Genomic DNA, 14556 nt, shown 5'->3' with positions numbered 1-14556 from the left:
TTAAAAAATGTATATAATGACCATTTCCTTAAATTCTATACAGCTTTACATGTTCTAAGGTACCTAATAGTAAGGTTCAACAAGATATTTAACCACAATTACCACTGTATACTATAAAACAAGTAAACTACCTACACATATTTCTATCTTTTAAAATACAACTAACTGAACACATATTCAACCCTGGCAATCTATATGCATCAAGTCTGATTTGCCATGTTAATTCCAATTCTTCTAAAAGAATTGGTATCGGGCCCCCTCTCGGTGGTATCTTTACTTGGTCTATTGCCATATATGCAAAACTGTGGCCGGGTGAGGTATGTACATGCTTTGCTAATGCATTATCCATTTTACCTTTATTTATGGCATACTGGTGTTCGTACACTCTCTCTCGAAGTTTACGCTCCGTTTTCCCAATATAAAACGCATCACACTGCTTACACTTTGCAAGATAGACTGTAAGTTTAGCCTGGCAAGTAAATTTAGATCTCAACTTATATTTAAAATTATTAACAACAAATTATAGTTGTAAAAAATAGAACCTCACACTGTTTCCAGGCAAGTATACATAGGAAGGCCACGTATTCAAATGATTTTCTCCATTTTTCAAGTTGCCACCCCTTCCCCCAGGAACGCTCTGTTGTGAAAGGCCAATTAGTAAGAGCGGCCCAGATTAACACACAGTTGTGTGATTTTTATGCTGAATGTAATCGTCTTAAACTTATGTTTCTGGACCGAGGTTATCCTGAAAATCTAATCGATAAGTTGACTGATGGGGCTACAGGCAAAAGGATGAATGGAATTTATTCACCAATATTATCGGTAAAAATTCAATGTGATATAGAAACGGATATCTCAAGTGAACCCTTTGAAACAGTAACCTCTACACACAATAATGAAAGGGTTGTACCATGTAGCGTTAATAGCTATAGTTCAAATTTCATCACTACATTTACCTGTGATAGTCACCTAGTAACAAGTTTTCTAAAGAAAAATATGAATTTATTTAAATTGTTTCCAATGTTATGGGATAGATTGGGTGACACTCCCCGAACAACCTTTAGAAGGGGTAGGAACATGAAAAATGTTTTTGAATCATTGAAGTTTCAAACTACAAAAATAACTGGCATGTTTAAATGTGAAGCATGCAATTATTGTAAGTATATGGAAACTTCCAATAATTTTGTTGTTAATAATTTTAAATATAAGTTGAGATCTAAATTTACTTGCCAGTCTAAACTTACAGTCTATCTTGCAAAGTGTAAGCAGTGTGATGCGTTTTATATTGGGAAAACGGAACGTAAACTTCGAGAGAGTGTGTACGAACACCAGTATGCCATAAATAAAGGTAAAATGGATAATGCATTAGCAAAGCATGTACATACCTCACCCGGCCACAGTTTTGCATATATGGCAATAGACCAAGTAAAGATACCTCCGAGAGGGGGCCCGATACCAATTCTTTTAGAAGAATTGGAATTAACATGGCAAATCAGACTTGATGCATATAGATTGCCAGGGCTGAATGATATGTGTTCAGTTAGTTGTATTTTAAAAAATAGAAATATGTGTAGGTAGTTTACTTGTTTTATAGTATACAGTGGTAATTGTGGTTAAATATCTTGTTGAACCTTACTATTAGGTACCATAGAACATGTAAAGATGTATCGAATTTAAGGAAATGGTCATTATATACATTTTTTATGATTTTATATATAATGGTACAGATGGATACATCACATATATATATATATATATATATATATTTATATATATTTATAATTTGTAAGTATATCCAGGGTTATTTTTAAAATGTTATAATATGTTTGGTGTACTTGGTACAATAAAATTTTTAAATTGAGTTTTTGATTAAACTGAGTGGGCTGTCATTTTAATGTACTACATCTTTAAAGTGTGAACAGCAGAATAATTCTACAATTGTGATGTCACTAGTAACACTAATTTAAACTTGTAGTGTTTCTAATTACAAGGTCTTCTGAGGAAGTTTGCTTTAGTGCAAACGAAAAGCGTTTGTATTAGTGTACTTACATTGTGCTTAAAGACTTGGATTATACAGCTTATCGTATCCTGCAATAAATGTGCAATAAACCCTTTATAGTGTACCTTGGACTGGCTTTTCGTCAGTTGTTTTGGTTTTATCAGTTTTTGATTGATTTTCGAGTTTTAACTGTATAGCTGTAAAGTATCCCTTCAAGTCAAATAATCCTAAACCACCTTACTCTGTGGAGAGAAACACCATATCCCATGTAAGTCTTGCCATCATTTGCTTCCAAATAAATTCCTTCAACTCTTAATTATTGTCCATAATCAAGGACTTGCATCTTCTCAGTTTTTGTATCCCACTTGTCCTTAGCTGCCTTAGTAAAATACTTTTTAATCCAGCCACCTAAACATTTCATCTTATTGTGTCTTTGTCAGCATGGGTATTGCTGAGCCAGTACATACATGGGTACACAATAATATACTGCTATAGCCTTTGTTTTATCTTCATTTTATTTTACATTTAAAAAAGGCATTAAACTCTGTTCCACTACACTGAAATGTCCTTCAGCTTTATCAAGTACAAAGTCATATTGTGCAAATTTATTTATTTAACATTTGTTTACCGGGAAAGTCTGACTTGGAACAAAGCCAGTTGTCAGCAAAGGCCTGGGGAAAAACGCTCCAGACGCATGTCTTTGTAATGTGGGAGGAAACCGGAGTACCCGGAGGAAAACCACATGGACACAGGGAGGACAAATAGACTCCGCTCAAAAGGCATCCCAGCAGGTAATCAAACTGGAAAACCTCTTGCTGTGAGGTGACAACGCAACTGATGCACCACTGCGCTGTCCTATATTGTGCAAATAAAACTTAACTTTTCTTGATTACCATACCAGTTATATTCCTGAATTTGTGAATCCCATATTTTCTTTGATAATAGCTCTAATTAACAAAGGGAAGAGAGGGCATTCTTTTCAGGTTCCTCTGTTCAAACACAGGATGTCAGAGAACCCTCCCACCTTAATTTTTGCCTCTGAACCTTTGTATCTCTTCCTAATTAACCCTATTATTCTGTCAGGAAATGCAATGGCTGTCATTGCTGTACTCAAGTCCCAGCTGACTTTATCAGATGCTTTCTCTGTTTCAGAACTGCGCAACAACACTTGATATATTTTTACACTCTTCTTCCCACTGAATTATCATGGGTCTGTTGATGATGTCACATGTTTGCCTTCTCTCAGTAAAACCACTTTGCCATTCTCTTTGCTGGTATATACACAAACACTTTATAATGATGGTTTAAAACTGAAATGGGTCTGTATGAAGCAGAGTCTGAAAGGTCTTTTTTAGCGTCTTTGGGTAATTAGTTCTGGGCATTATTTTAAAATTATTTCTTAATTTCCTGACATAACTGATGTAAGATTTCTAGTTTCCTTTCATATTTCTAAGGTCATACTCAAGTTTACTTTTTCTAGTAGCTCTTTGAAGTTCCTCACTAGCATGTTTCAATGTGGTCTTGAGGTAGTAAGATGGGGATTTCTAACGTTTCTTTATTTTCTTCCTTTTCTTATACAGTCAATTAATACTAGACTTCACCAGAGAGGATCATTTTTGAATTTAACGTTCTATTTGTTATAATAGACTGGTAAGGACTTTTCTGTGCATCTATTTAAGTGTTGGTAAAAAATGGAGGTGAGTACTGCATCCCTCTCATTTGGGTCCATTTATTGGAAACTGAGGAATTTTGCATAGGTCTTATATAAGATATAGTGGGTTTGCCCAGGAGAAGTCCTTAAAGACCATCTCATTTGGTGGTGGGGTGGTGTCATAAGGCCTTCTGAAGAAGACAGATTTTTAGTCAGATTTAACCAGGAGTGAAGAGATTCAGGGGTGGGGTTCAAGTGATGTCTAATTGATAAGGTCCAGGTTGAGGATATTTGAGTCTGCCTTTAGCTGGTAGTTTTACAGTTTTCTACAGCACATTGGCATTAAAGTCTAAGAAACACTGAGCATATCCATTTTAAGAATGAAAGCGTGCCAGTTGGTGTTTGGGTAATTCAAGTCCCCAGCAAAAGGTATTTTGTTTGATATTGTATTAAGATAATTTTCATAATCTCTGTGAGACGTTGATGGGGATGTGTGTCTAACAATTAAGTAACCGTTGGATTTGATGAGGGTGATTTATATCTTCAGGAGCTCCAAGTTAGCTTCCTGGGTAATTTAACTTGAGATGATAGTGTTTCTGACAAATGTAGGTACTCCCTCACAGTTGTCATGGGGTCTGGAATTGTAGTAAATACTAAACCCTAGTATGGAACAAGTGTTTTTATTACATGTAAACAATGTTGTTAACTACACAGATATGGAATTTGTTGAGTTGCAGAAGGTCCAGAAGTACTGGAATTTTTCTAGTTAGACTTCTCAGCATTTAGATGCATCACTGTGATGTTTGAATTTGAGTTTTAAAAAAAAGGCACTATGAAGGCAGGAAATGCTGTAGCCATTATGCAGAAGCCCTGGTGAAACAAGAAGTCTTATCTACCATCTTATCCCAGTGCAATACATACTAGGTCCCCTTGGAATAACATCAACTGCTTAGCCAGTTGATAAAGCCAATTTTCTTATTTTGATATCTGGGCATCATTCTTGGTGAAAGCAAAATGCTACTCAAGCCCTGTCTTCTGACTTTTACACATACATTTTAAGTTCCGTCATATATCTCTGCATGTCCCTCTGGTTGGGGCACCTCAGGTCTTTCACTGCCACATGGGTCACAACCAGGTCATGTATTTGTCTGGTTAAAGGGACCTTAGGGCCTTCATGAGATCATGGATCCTGACTGTGGACAAACCACTTACAAGTCATCTTGTTCTTGTCTGGTTTAGTGAGTGTGGAGTCTATATGCCTAATTATAGAGTCACCTATGACTAAAATATTTTCCTGTGGGAAACATATGTAGTGGGCCTTTTGGGCTTAAGCTAGCCTTCCTGGTAACTCATGGATGAGCTGTGTGGGTTTGGAGTACTTGAGTGGAGCAAAGTTGGTGTTGCCTTGTACGCCGGATGCTGGGATCTTTTAGTGTGTGTGCATGTGCTCTGTGGAAGGTTTTGGTCATTAAGCATGAGGCAGTTGCTACACCACTTCAGAGTCCCTACTGCAAGCCTGCTGGCAGTGGTAGGGGACAACTGACTGTGATCTTTGTTGGCAGGGACCAGTAAATAATCAAATAAGTTGACTAATTAAGCTAATGAATTACCACAATAATAACAAGAGAGAAATTCAACAATAATTTCTCCTGTTGACTGCTACATGGTTACTACTTGATATATTACCATTTTTACATTTTAGTCTCCCTGTTACAAAGATTGTAATTTGCACTGCTTGCAGTTTCAAGAGGTGACACTATGATGGGAAGAATGGATGATGCAAGGGTCAGGAGCAAAATCAATTGTTAAATGGAGTACAGTTTTACCTTGATATAAGAATGTACTCTCTCGTTTTTCCTTCTTAAAGAACAGTTGACAGGTAAAAAGACTTGCTGGAGAGGCTGGTAGACGCTAAGAAAGTGTAAGCCTTAAATGCAGCTTCAGCTTGGAGTTTTCTGGGCAGTTTAATTGAAATAGGGTTCCTGATATAAGCTGGTTGCAGTTCTCAGATCTTTCAGAATAAAACTTCTTCTGGTTTGGTTTAATGCTTTATGCTTAATTGAAAAGTTAACTGCCTACCTTGCTTTTTTAGGAATGGAGTTAACAAATTAGCAAATCATAAACATCTGTGTTGTCTAGGTTGTAGTTGGGAGGGGGGGCATCCTAATGCGAGTTCTGGGTGAGAAGCAATCCTGGGTGATGCAGTCCTGAAGGGAAAACTCATCAATATTTTCCAGTTTCTTTGATGACTCTAGTCACATAGTGGGAGGACCAAAGTTGTCTGTGGTTTCTGGTGTGGAAGGATAAGGATTGAAAGATCATTTTTTGATGATTGACTTAGTTGACTGATATTCTTTTATTGCTGAATTAGAAGGGCTGTTGTCCAAGGTCTGAAAGCAAGAAAAGTGCATTACTGTGTACTTGGCCCAGTGGATTGCTGTTGACCTTTAAAATGTGCTCTAAGTAAAGAATAAGGCTAAGGTTTGGCCACGTGTGAGACCCTCAGAAGTGCAAAGACTCAAGTGCAACTAGCTTTCTTACATATTGATTCCAAGATTCCAGTAATTTGAAAAAATCCCAACACTCGAAGGTACAAAGATCTTTTGAGTTAGACTGTATAAGTTAAAAGTATGTAGAGAGGCACAGCCCCTATGTTGGGGGGGGGGGGTAGAAGTCTTAACCCTGCAAAAATGCTTTTGTACTGTTGCTGCAGTGAGTTTTTTATTTTGCTTTTTCTTTAAAACTTCGACTTTACAGTTTCACTTTTATCAGTGTATCTGTTGTAGTTCAATTTTGCAGTCCTTTAACTGGTTGGTGTGGAAACAAGAACCATTTAGGCAGGTGATCCTACCTAATAGTGAGTGGCAGTTGTTTTTAGTTGCTTCTGGCTTCCTGCAGTTGTGTTTTAAGAAAAAGTTTTAATGTTCCTGCAGGAGGTGATCGTGTATCCCATTTAGTGCCAGTAAAATGGAGACTAGTGCATGGTTACAAAATATAGTCTTGAAGTCCTGTTTCTAGAGGTGTTACGTGAAACAGTGACATTCTCATTTTTTATTGGTTAGTGCTCATTGGAAGTCTTGGTATAGCCTAACTTACCAGCTGACTGTTGTGATTCTTATTTCCTTTGGCAGCAGGCAGTGTCCTTTGTCCCAGTAGTTGACAGAATAAAATATCATATGCCTGACTGTTTGTGTTGCATCATGCACAGGCATTGAGCCTGCTTGATTGTGTTGGAGTATGGGACAGGTTTACTTTAAGTAACTTTGTTTTTGTTAACCAAAATCCCACTCTGGCAATCAAACTGTGGCTCAGTAGCTACTCTAATAACACAGTTCTTCCCTGGAGATGAAAGCCATGTGTAACCCATTCCTTCCTCAAGAGTGTCAGGTAAACCAAAAGTAGGAGTTATCCACTGTGCAGTGGGGAATCTGGGTACTCCCTCCCACCTTGTGTACTATCACACGTCTACTCCTTATTAAAGTAGCAAGCCGCTGTATATGATGAACAACTCCAGATTCCTTGCTGTAGGTGATGCACTTATATTGCTGCTGTGTTGCCAGTGCAGTGAACCCCTTTCCCCAGTGGGTTAGCCAGTGTTGGCCACTTAGTCTCATCCTCCCTCCTTTGCTTCTTCGGTGTCCATGGTGTTAATCAAACACAGACAGGCTGCCTGGTGGTGGAGTCTGGGTATATTCCCCCTCGCCCCCCCTCCACACACACACACACACACACACACACTTCATGGGGCTGGGCCACTTTAAACACCTTAATAGTTGAAAATGCAGCATGACCCTTGTCTTTCTTGTTCTGTCTGTCATTCTGATTTGTTTATAACAAGAACCAGTTCTACAGGTCTTCACTTTAGTTTATTTTGTCACTGTGATGTGTAACATGGATTTAGAGAACCTCAGATTGACATCTGGGTGGATCTTCGTGGTTGTCATAACATCAGCCTGGTAGATTCTCAGGTTGTCTGTTTTTGTCTGGAATGAGTCTTAAGTAATCTTAAAGTAGTATCTCAAAACAGATCCTTGTTTCTCTGCAAGGTTGTTTTGCAGCTGCTGCTCATTCATTTTGCTCACCTTCTGGGTACATAACGGTGAAGAGAATATTTTCTTCATTCTCTGGATTTTCACCTTCATTTAAGGTTTTGGTTCTTTTTTGTCCCTGAAACTAGTAAGGCAGACCAAGTATGCATTTTCTTTCCTTCTGGTAAACAGGATTATGACCAGATAGCTTCCCAGCTGCACTGTCTTTTGTCATCATAATACTAATTGGATTTTGACAAGTGCAGCGATGAGACAGGCTTCCAGGGGTGGCAGTTTCTAGTGCTTATTTCATAAATGGTTCTTCTGAAGATCTGTGCTGTAACCACCTAGTCATTAATTCATCCCTTTACAAAGTTACAGAGCACTGTAGATTAGGCTGGACCTGTGCAACAAAAGGAAAAGACCACGTAAGGAACAGTGTTTTTGGCGGCATCTTTCCAGGAAATCCATCTTTACTTTAGAGTATTTTTTTTTAAGAAGCTGCTTGGTATTCTACTCAGATTTACACGCCTTCATAGGTCTTCCTAAAAGTCTGTTATGGTAAATAGACATTTAATTCTAACTTTTCTCAGTACATGAATGGAATGGAGGTGATTCTGCTCAATGTTGTGCTTTTTGAATAATACATACTCCGTTTTCATTGATGGAGTGGGGTGGTTCTGGTAAATAATTCTAGTGCTATGCTTTTTGAATAATTTTTCCTCACTTTTCAGGATTGGCAGGGAGCATTGTTTGAGACCACTCCAGTCCAGAAGACGACAGAAGCAGATGTTTTCTCTTCGACCACAATGTCTACAGGAACATTATCACCAAGTGACCAACCAGATTTCAGCTGTTCCAACAACAGTTAGTAGTTTAATTTTAATAAAATATCTGGGTAAATTGGTATTTCAAAATTATGTTTAAATTACATGCTTGTCTTTTGTATAGATTACTAGGCAATATTTTTATTTAATGTGCATAGAAAACAGAATGTGCTAATAATCATGCTAAGAGACTATGGGGGAGGGGATCTTCTGAGATCAAATGAGGAGAGCGTGTGATACTGTGAAATATCTTAAAACTCTTATTTCTCAGAATCGTGGAGAAAGGAAACACAGCTGAAGATGGTTATTTGTTTCATTTTCCATTGTCAAATATATGTCATGTTCAAAAACTAGAAGTTATTCTTGTTTCCATATTGAGATAATAAATAGTGTCGCTTGAATGTTTTTTCTTGCTTTTGTAACTTGCATCATATTATTCGTACATTGTAGGTAACCGTTATAGAATCTGTGCAGCCACAGGCAGGATACAGTAGCTTTTTCAGTGATTTTCCAGTTGTAGATTTTGAAAGAGCAAAGTGTTCTAATATTCTGGATGTGTCATCACTAATCTTCGCAGTCTAAATCACTGTATGACAAAATGTGGAAGGTACTATAAATTAGACATTGTCATGCTGGTATTTTCATTTTCTGAAATGGAATGAGACCACATTGTATGTCATCTTGGTATGTGAAATTGTTGTAACAAGCAGAAGTTTTCCATATGTGAATTTTTAAGGGTAGTCACATGCATCATGTGCCAAGTCAGCAAGATCTTGGAACACTATATTTATTTATTTAACGTTTGTTAACCGTGAAAGTCCGACTAGGACAGAGCCTATTTTCAGCAGAGGCTTGGGAGAAACAAACAGTCCATTTGCATGTCTTTGGAATGTGGCAGTAAACTGGAGCACTTGGAAGAAACCCACACAAATGCAGGGAGGACATGCATACTCTGCACAGAAGGCACCCCAGTCAAGAATTGAACCAGAGAACCTCTTGCTGTGAGGCAATAACGTTAACTGCTGCACCACTGCTTTTATCTAGTAAACAGTTGTTAATTTGAATGTTAAAGGTGGTCTGCCCTCAGTTTATGCTTTGCAGCAAAGGTGATACAAGTTTACACCTTATTTTGCTTTCATTTCATTTTTTAAAATAAGTATATCGCATGTCTTGTGATAAGTAGTAGCTTTAAATTTACATGGTGGAGAACTTTCCTATTAATTTAAAAGAGGACACATGATTTGCTAGCATTCTTGAGCAGTGAAAGAAAGCCAGTAACATTGAAAAGTGCAAGAGTGCACACCCTGATATTTTCTTTCTCTTTGGTTAATGATGCCCATTACTACATTACTCTCATGGCATTACATGGGTCATGTCTTCAGCCTTGTACAGTTGTATTTATTTTTTTATGAGAGAACTGCATGAACCCGTATTAGTTGTAGTCAATAACTGACACATTTCACAGTACATGGATCTTAAGAAAGTTCAGTGCTGTTTAATGGTAAGGCTCAACTTTCCAAGTACAATAATTCTGATTTTTCTGTAGGTGAACGTACCCCATGAATTTTTGTATATCTGAATATGTCATGGTAGAAAATGATGTAGCAGAGACCACCAGTCTCTAAAATGAAAGTACTGATGCAGACTGTTTATATAGGCAAAGCAAAGGGAAGAAATGTATAAAGGATGTAATGTTAAGTTGTCAATCTCGCCTTCATTCTTGCTGGATGGGTTCGGAGCCGATCCTCGGCTCTGACTCGGCCACTTACTAAAGCTCGAGAGCTAATTTTACCGGCTCGAGGCAACCCTATATCCCATGATGCAAGGCGAAGACTACCCAGATCTCATTTGCCGCTTTCGCTTGCGAGGTGCTTTTTTTACCGGCTCCTGGTAAGTTTTTCAAAATTCAGACTTTTAGTCTCACCCCTTTAGTTTTAGTCACTATTGTTGTTGTGTAAACTCTTAACGATTAATTTAACCCTATCCCGTTAGTGTTCCCTATTTTTCTAGTTATTTATCCCTTCTCCTAACTTAGGCCTTAGCCTCCCCCTTTCCTAATTTTCTGTCAGGGATTCTGTGTGGTGTTTAAGTGTGTTTGTATCCCTGTAAATTTTTTGTTATTGGATTGGGTGTTTATTGTGTGTGTGTGTCTGTGTTTTTTGTTACTTAGTGTTTCCTCGACACAGTTATGTCGAAGGACACAAAGGTCTCAGGCTTCAAGAAGTGTGACTCGTGCTGTCAGAAGATGTCTCTGACAGACGGTCACACTTCTTGTGTTTTCTGCCTGGGACCTCTGCACCTGCAGGACTCTTGTGCTATCTGTCATGCCTTCAGCCCAAGAGTCCTGCAGGAGCGCAGAAATAAATTAATACTGAGGGGCTTATTAAAGCCTGAGAGCTCCCTGACTAAGTCGGCTCCGGGGAAGCCCCCGAAACCAGTTAAGCCTTCGGCTTCAAGTCCTAAGCCATCGGCTACTGGTTCGCCTTCTGTGTCGAGATCGGCTCCGGCCAGAGCTGATCCTTCTATGTTACAAGTTACAGTATTGGCTCCATCCAGCGCCGATACTGCTAAATCTGGGCACTCAGTGTCGGCTCCGCTGGAGCCGACGTATCCTCTGCTCCTTCGGCTCCACCTATCTCAAAAAAGAGATCAAGATCCCCTTCGTTGGAGTCGATACATTCGGCTCCGAGATCACCCCTGCTCTCGGAGTGGAGCCATCAGAGCCGTTCTTCTCGGTCGTCCAGGCTGTCCGATCACGACCTTGAGAGAGTAGTGAGTAGACTATAAAAGTCTCAGGCATTGGCCCAAATGCTCCATAGCCCGTCTCAACAGACGGTAGCTATCACACATTCACCTAATATTCCTCCTTCGACTCTCTTACAGAGCTCGGAGCCGGAGCTCCTCAGAGCCGTGACTGTTGTGACTTCAGAGCCGATACCACCCCCCTTCGGCTCCGTCATCCACTGCTCCGATTTCCTCCTTGAGGCCTTCATTGGAGGGATCCGGGCGTCTGGTCTCTCTCGTCGGCTCCGAGGGGGCGAGTGGCATCGGACCCTTGTCCCCGACCCCGTTCTCCCTCTCGGAGCTTCGGCGCTGGTGAGTTCAGCCCCGACATTGGCCTTGGAGCCGTCCCTGTCGGTGTGGCCTGGGGTTCCTATCTATTCGGAGCAGGAGCCTTCTGGCCTCTCTGACGGGGGAGCCTTCGAGGTGATGAGGAGTGTACTAGCCCCAGGGCGTAGTCAACGGTCAGCTCCATCAGCTCCTCCCACTACAGTGCCTGCTGATGTCTCTTCCCACTCTCTTGCTCCCGGACCCAGAGATCCAACGCCTCAGGTTTCCCCATTGAGAATATCTTCCTCTTCCGAGGCTTCTCCTGACCCGTCAGGTGAACCTCCGCGTAAGAGGACATGTAAGAGGAAACATCTAGACTCCCCCGAGTCTATTACATCCGATACTGACTTGGATGAGTCGGAGGGATCCCCAAGGTCCCCCTCTGAGGATGTCTCTTTCTCAGACATCCTTGAACTCCTTAAGCAGAGGGGGAACTGGCCTTCCCTTAATCCTTCCGAGGACGAGTCAGTATACCTGGAGGTGTTCGGGTCTCGACCCTCCACCTCCTGGGTGTCTCTGTCTTTCGACCCTCTTATGGACGTGGTGGCTCGGAAGGCATGGATGGCCCCGGATTCGGTGGAACCCATTCCTCGGAGGCCTTCTAAATTCATTACGGCCCCACCTGATAGGCAATATTTGACAAAAGGTGTCCCGGTTGATGCCATGGTGGTGGCTGCAGCCACCAAGAAGAAACTAGCTGATCCTTCAGTACCTGTCCATCCTCCTAACAAGGATTCCAGGACTATGGATAGGTACGGCAAGCGGATTTTTTCTTCAGCGACCTTTGCCATGTGATCGCTGAACTACTTGTGTCACTTCACCCGCCTTCAAAGAGATGTTCTTAAAGAGTTGGGAGAAGTTTTACAGGATCCGTCAGCTGCTGGGTCCCAGGATAAAATTAACTCACAGCTAGGAATCCTAAACTCTATTGTTAACTCCTCCATGCGGCTCATTTCATATGCAGCCGATGGAGCGAGTAGGGCCGCAGGTACAGGAGTGGCTTTAAGGCGTCAATCCTGGATGCGGCTTTGTAATTTTGCAGACCCCTTCAAGGCATCCTTCACAAACTCTCCCTTTGATGGTTCGACCTTGTTCGGACCTCAAGTGAAAGACACCTTGACTAGATGCGAATAAGATGGCAAGACTCTTTCTGCCGTAGGAGTCCATTTCTCCACCCCTTCAAGACCTTACCCAAAAGGTCAGAAGGGAGGGAAAACGTGGTTCCGCAAACCTCAAGGAGTCACGCCTGACGCACGAGGTCAGTTTACCCCCAGAGGCAGAGGGGGTAACAACAGACGCCGCCCTAGAGGCAGAGGGGGTCCGCAGAATCAGCGTAGCAGGGAGCCTGTCTCTGACAAAACCCTTCCAGCATCCCTGAGATGTTGCCCGATTGTCCACCTTCGGAGGCAGTCGGGGGAAGATTATTGCTCTACCCAAGATCCTGGTTTTCCCTTTCTCAAGACAAATGGGTACAGTCGATTATATCCGAGGGTTACAAAATTCCCTTTATTCAAACCCCAGTTCAGCAAAAGGGAACCCTTCCAGATGTTCCACCCGGTCTAAGGGAACTAGCAGTACCAGAGATATCAAAACTGCTAGCAAAAAGAGCCATCCAGCCAGTCCCAGCAGACCAAATAGGATCCGGAATCTACTCAAGGTTCTTTTTAGTACCAAAAAAGACAGGGGACTGGAGACCAATATTAGATCTCAGCAAACTAAACAAGTTTGTAAAGAAGACAAGATTCCGGATGGTCACGCTTCAGTCCATTCTACCCTTTCTGGGCAAGGACAATTGGATGTGCTCGGTGGACCTTCAGGATGCGTACTATCACATAAAAATTCACAGATGCTCCAGAAGATTTCTCCGCTTTCGGCTGGGGGCCAGTCACTTCCAATTCAGAGCCCTGCCATTTGGACTCACTACAGCTCCCAGAGTGTTCACCAAATGTATGGCAGTGGTTATGGCTCACCTGAGACGTCAAGGATTCCAGGTGTTTCCATATCTAGACGACTAGCTCCTCACTGCCACCACCAGGCATCAACTTCTCCAAGCCAGAGATTACACCATTCACATTTGCAGAGGACTAGGGATTTCTATAAATTTCAAAAAATCTGCCTTGTCGCCTTGTCAATCTATTACCTTTATAGGCGCCAAATTGGACACCGTACAACTTTCAGCAAAGTTAACAGACCAAAGGATCTTGGACATTCAAAACCACGTCCATGTGATTCTTCTCAGCAACAAAATTCAGGCCAGATTTGCTCTGAAAGTATTGGGTCTTATGGCGGCCGCCATAACACTTCTTCCCCTTGCCCGCTTTTACATGCGTCTCCTACAATGGATGCTATTCGCCCAATGGTCCTTTCAACAACTTCCCATGTGTCACAGGATCATAATAACTCCAATTTGCAAAAGGCATCTGACCTGGTGGATATTGTCCCCTCAAGTCCATCAGGGCAGAGCCTTTGTTCCTCCTGCCCCGGTCGCCACGGTTACATCGGACGCTTCCCTGATCGGGTGGGGGGGCATTATCTAGGCAGGATGGTCCATGGCACTTGGCAACCTTTCGAATGCCACCTGCACATAAATGTCCTGGAGATGAGAGCAGTGCTTTTAACGTTGCAAGCCCTCCACGACTCTCTTCCCCTGGGAACTATTGCAGTCCAAACGAACAATATGTCCGTAGTGTGGTATATCAACAAGCAGGGCGGAACCAAGTCCTATCCACTGTGTCGAGAGGCACTCAGACTTTGGCAGTGGGCAATCTCTTCTCAGCGGTTTCTGATAGCAATGCATATCCCCGGGAAATCCAACATCATAGCGGACAGGTTGAGCAGAGCTATTCTCATGCCTCATGAGTGGTCTCTCAAACAATCTGTGACTGAAGAGATTTTTCAGAAGTGGGGCCTTCCTTGCTGCTTGCTACTCCTCAAAACAGC

General features: G+C 41.4%; 1 protein-coding gene across 1 annotated transcript in view; it reads left to right on the top strand.

Moving 5' to 3' along the window:
- The window catches only part of LOC122802137 (centrosomal protein of 295 kDa-like), a 1720043-nt gene that overhangs the window by 1081921 nt on the left and 623566 nt on the right, over positions 1–14556 (top strand). The window contains exon 9 of the mRNA XM_044071818.1: positions 8413–8545. Coding sequence (XP_043927753.1) covers positions 8413–8545 — 133 coding nt within the window. The remainder of the gene's footprint in view (positions 1–8412; positions 8546–14556) is intronic.

The sequence above is a fragment of the Protopterus annectens genome, chromosome 5.part0 (assembly GCF_019279795.1).
Source record: "Protopterus annectens isolate FY-2018-M chromosome 5.part0, PAN1.0, whole genome shotgun sequence".
Lineage (NCBI taxonomy): Eukaryota > Metazoa > Chordata > Ceratodontiformes > Protopteridae > Protopterus > Protopterus annectens.
This window is presented reverse-complemented; position numbering and strand designations above follow the sequence as displayed.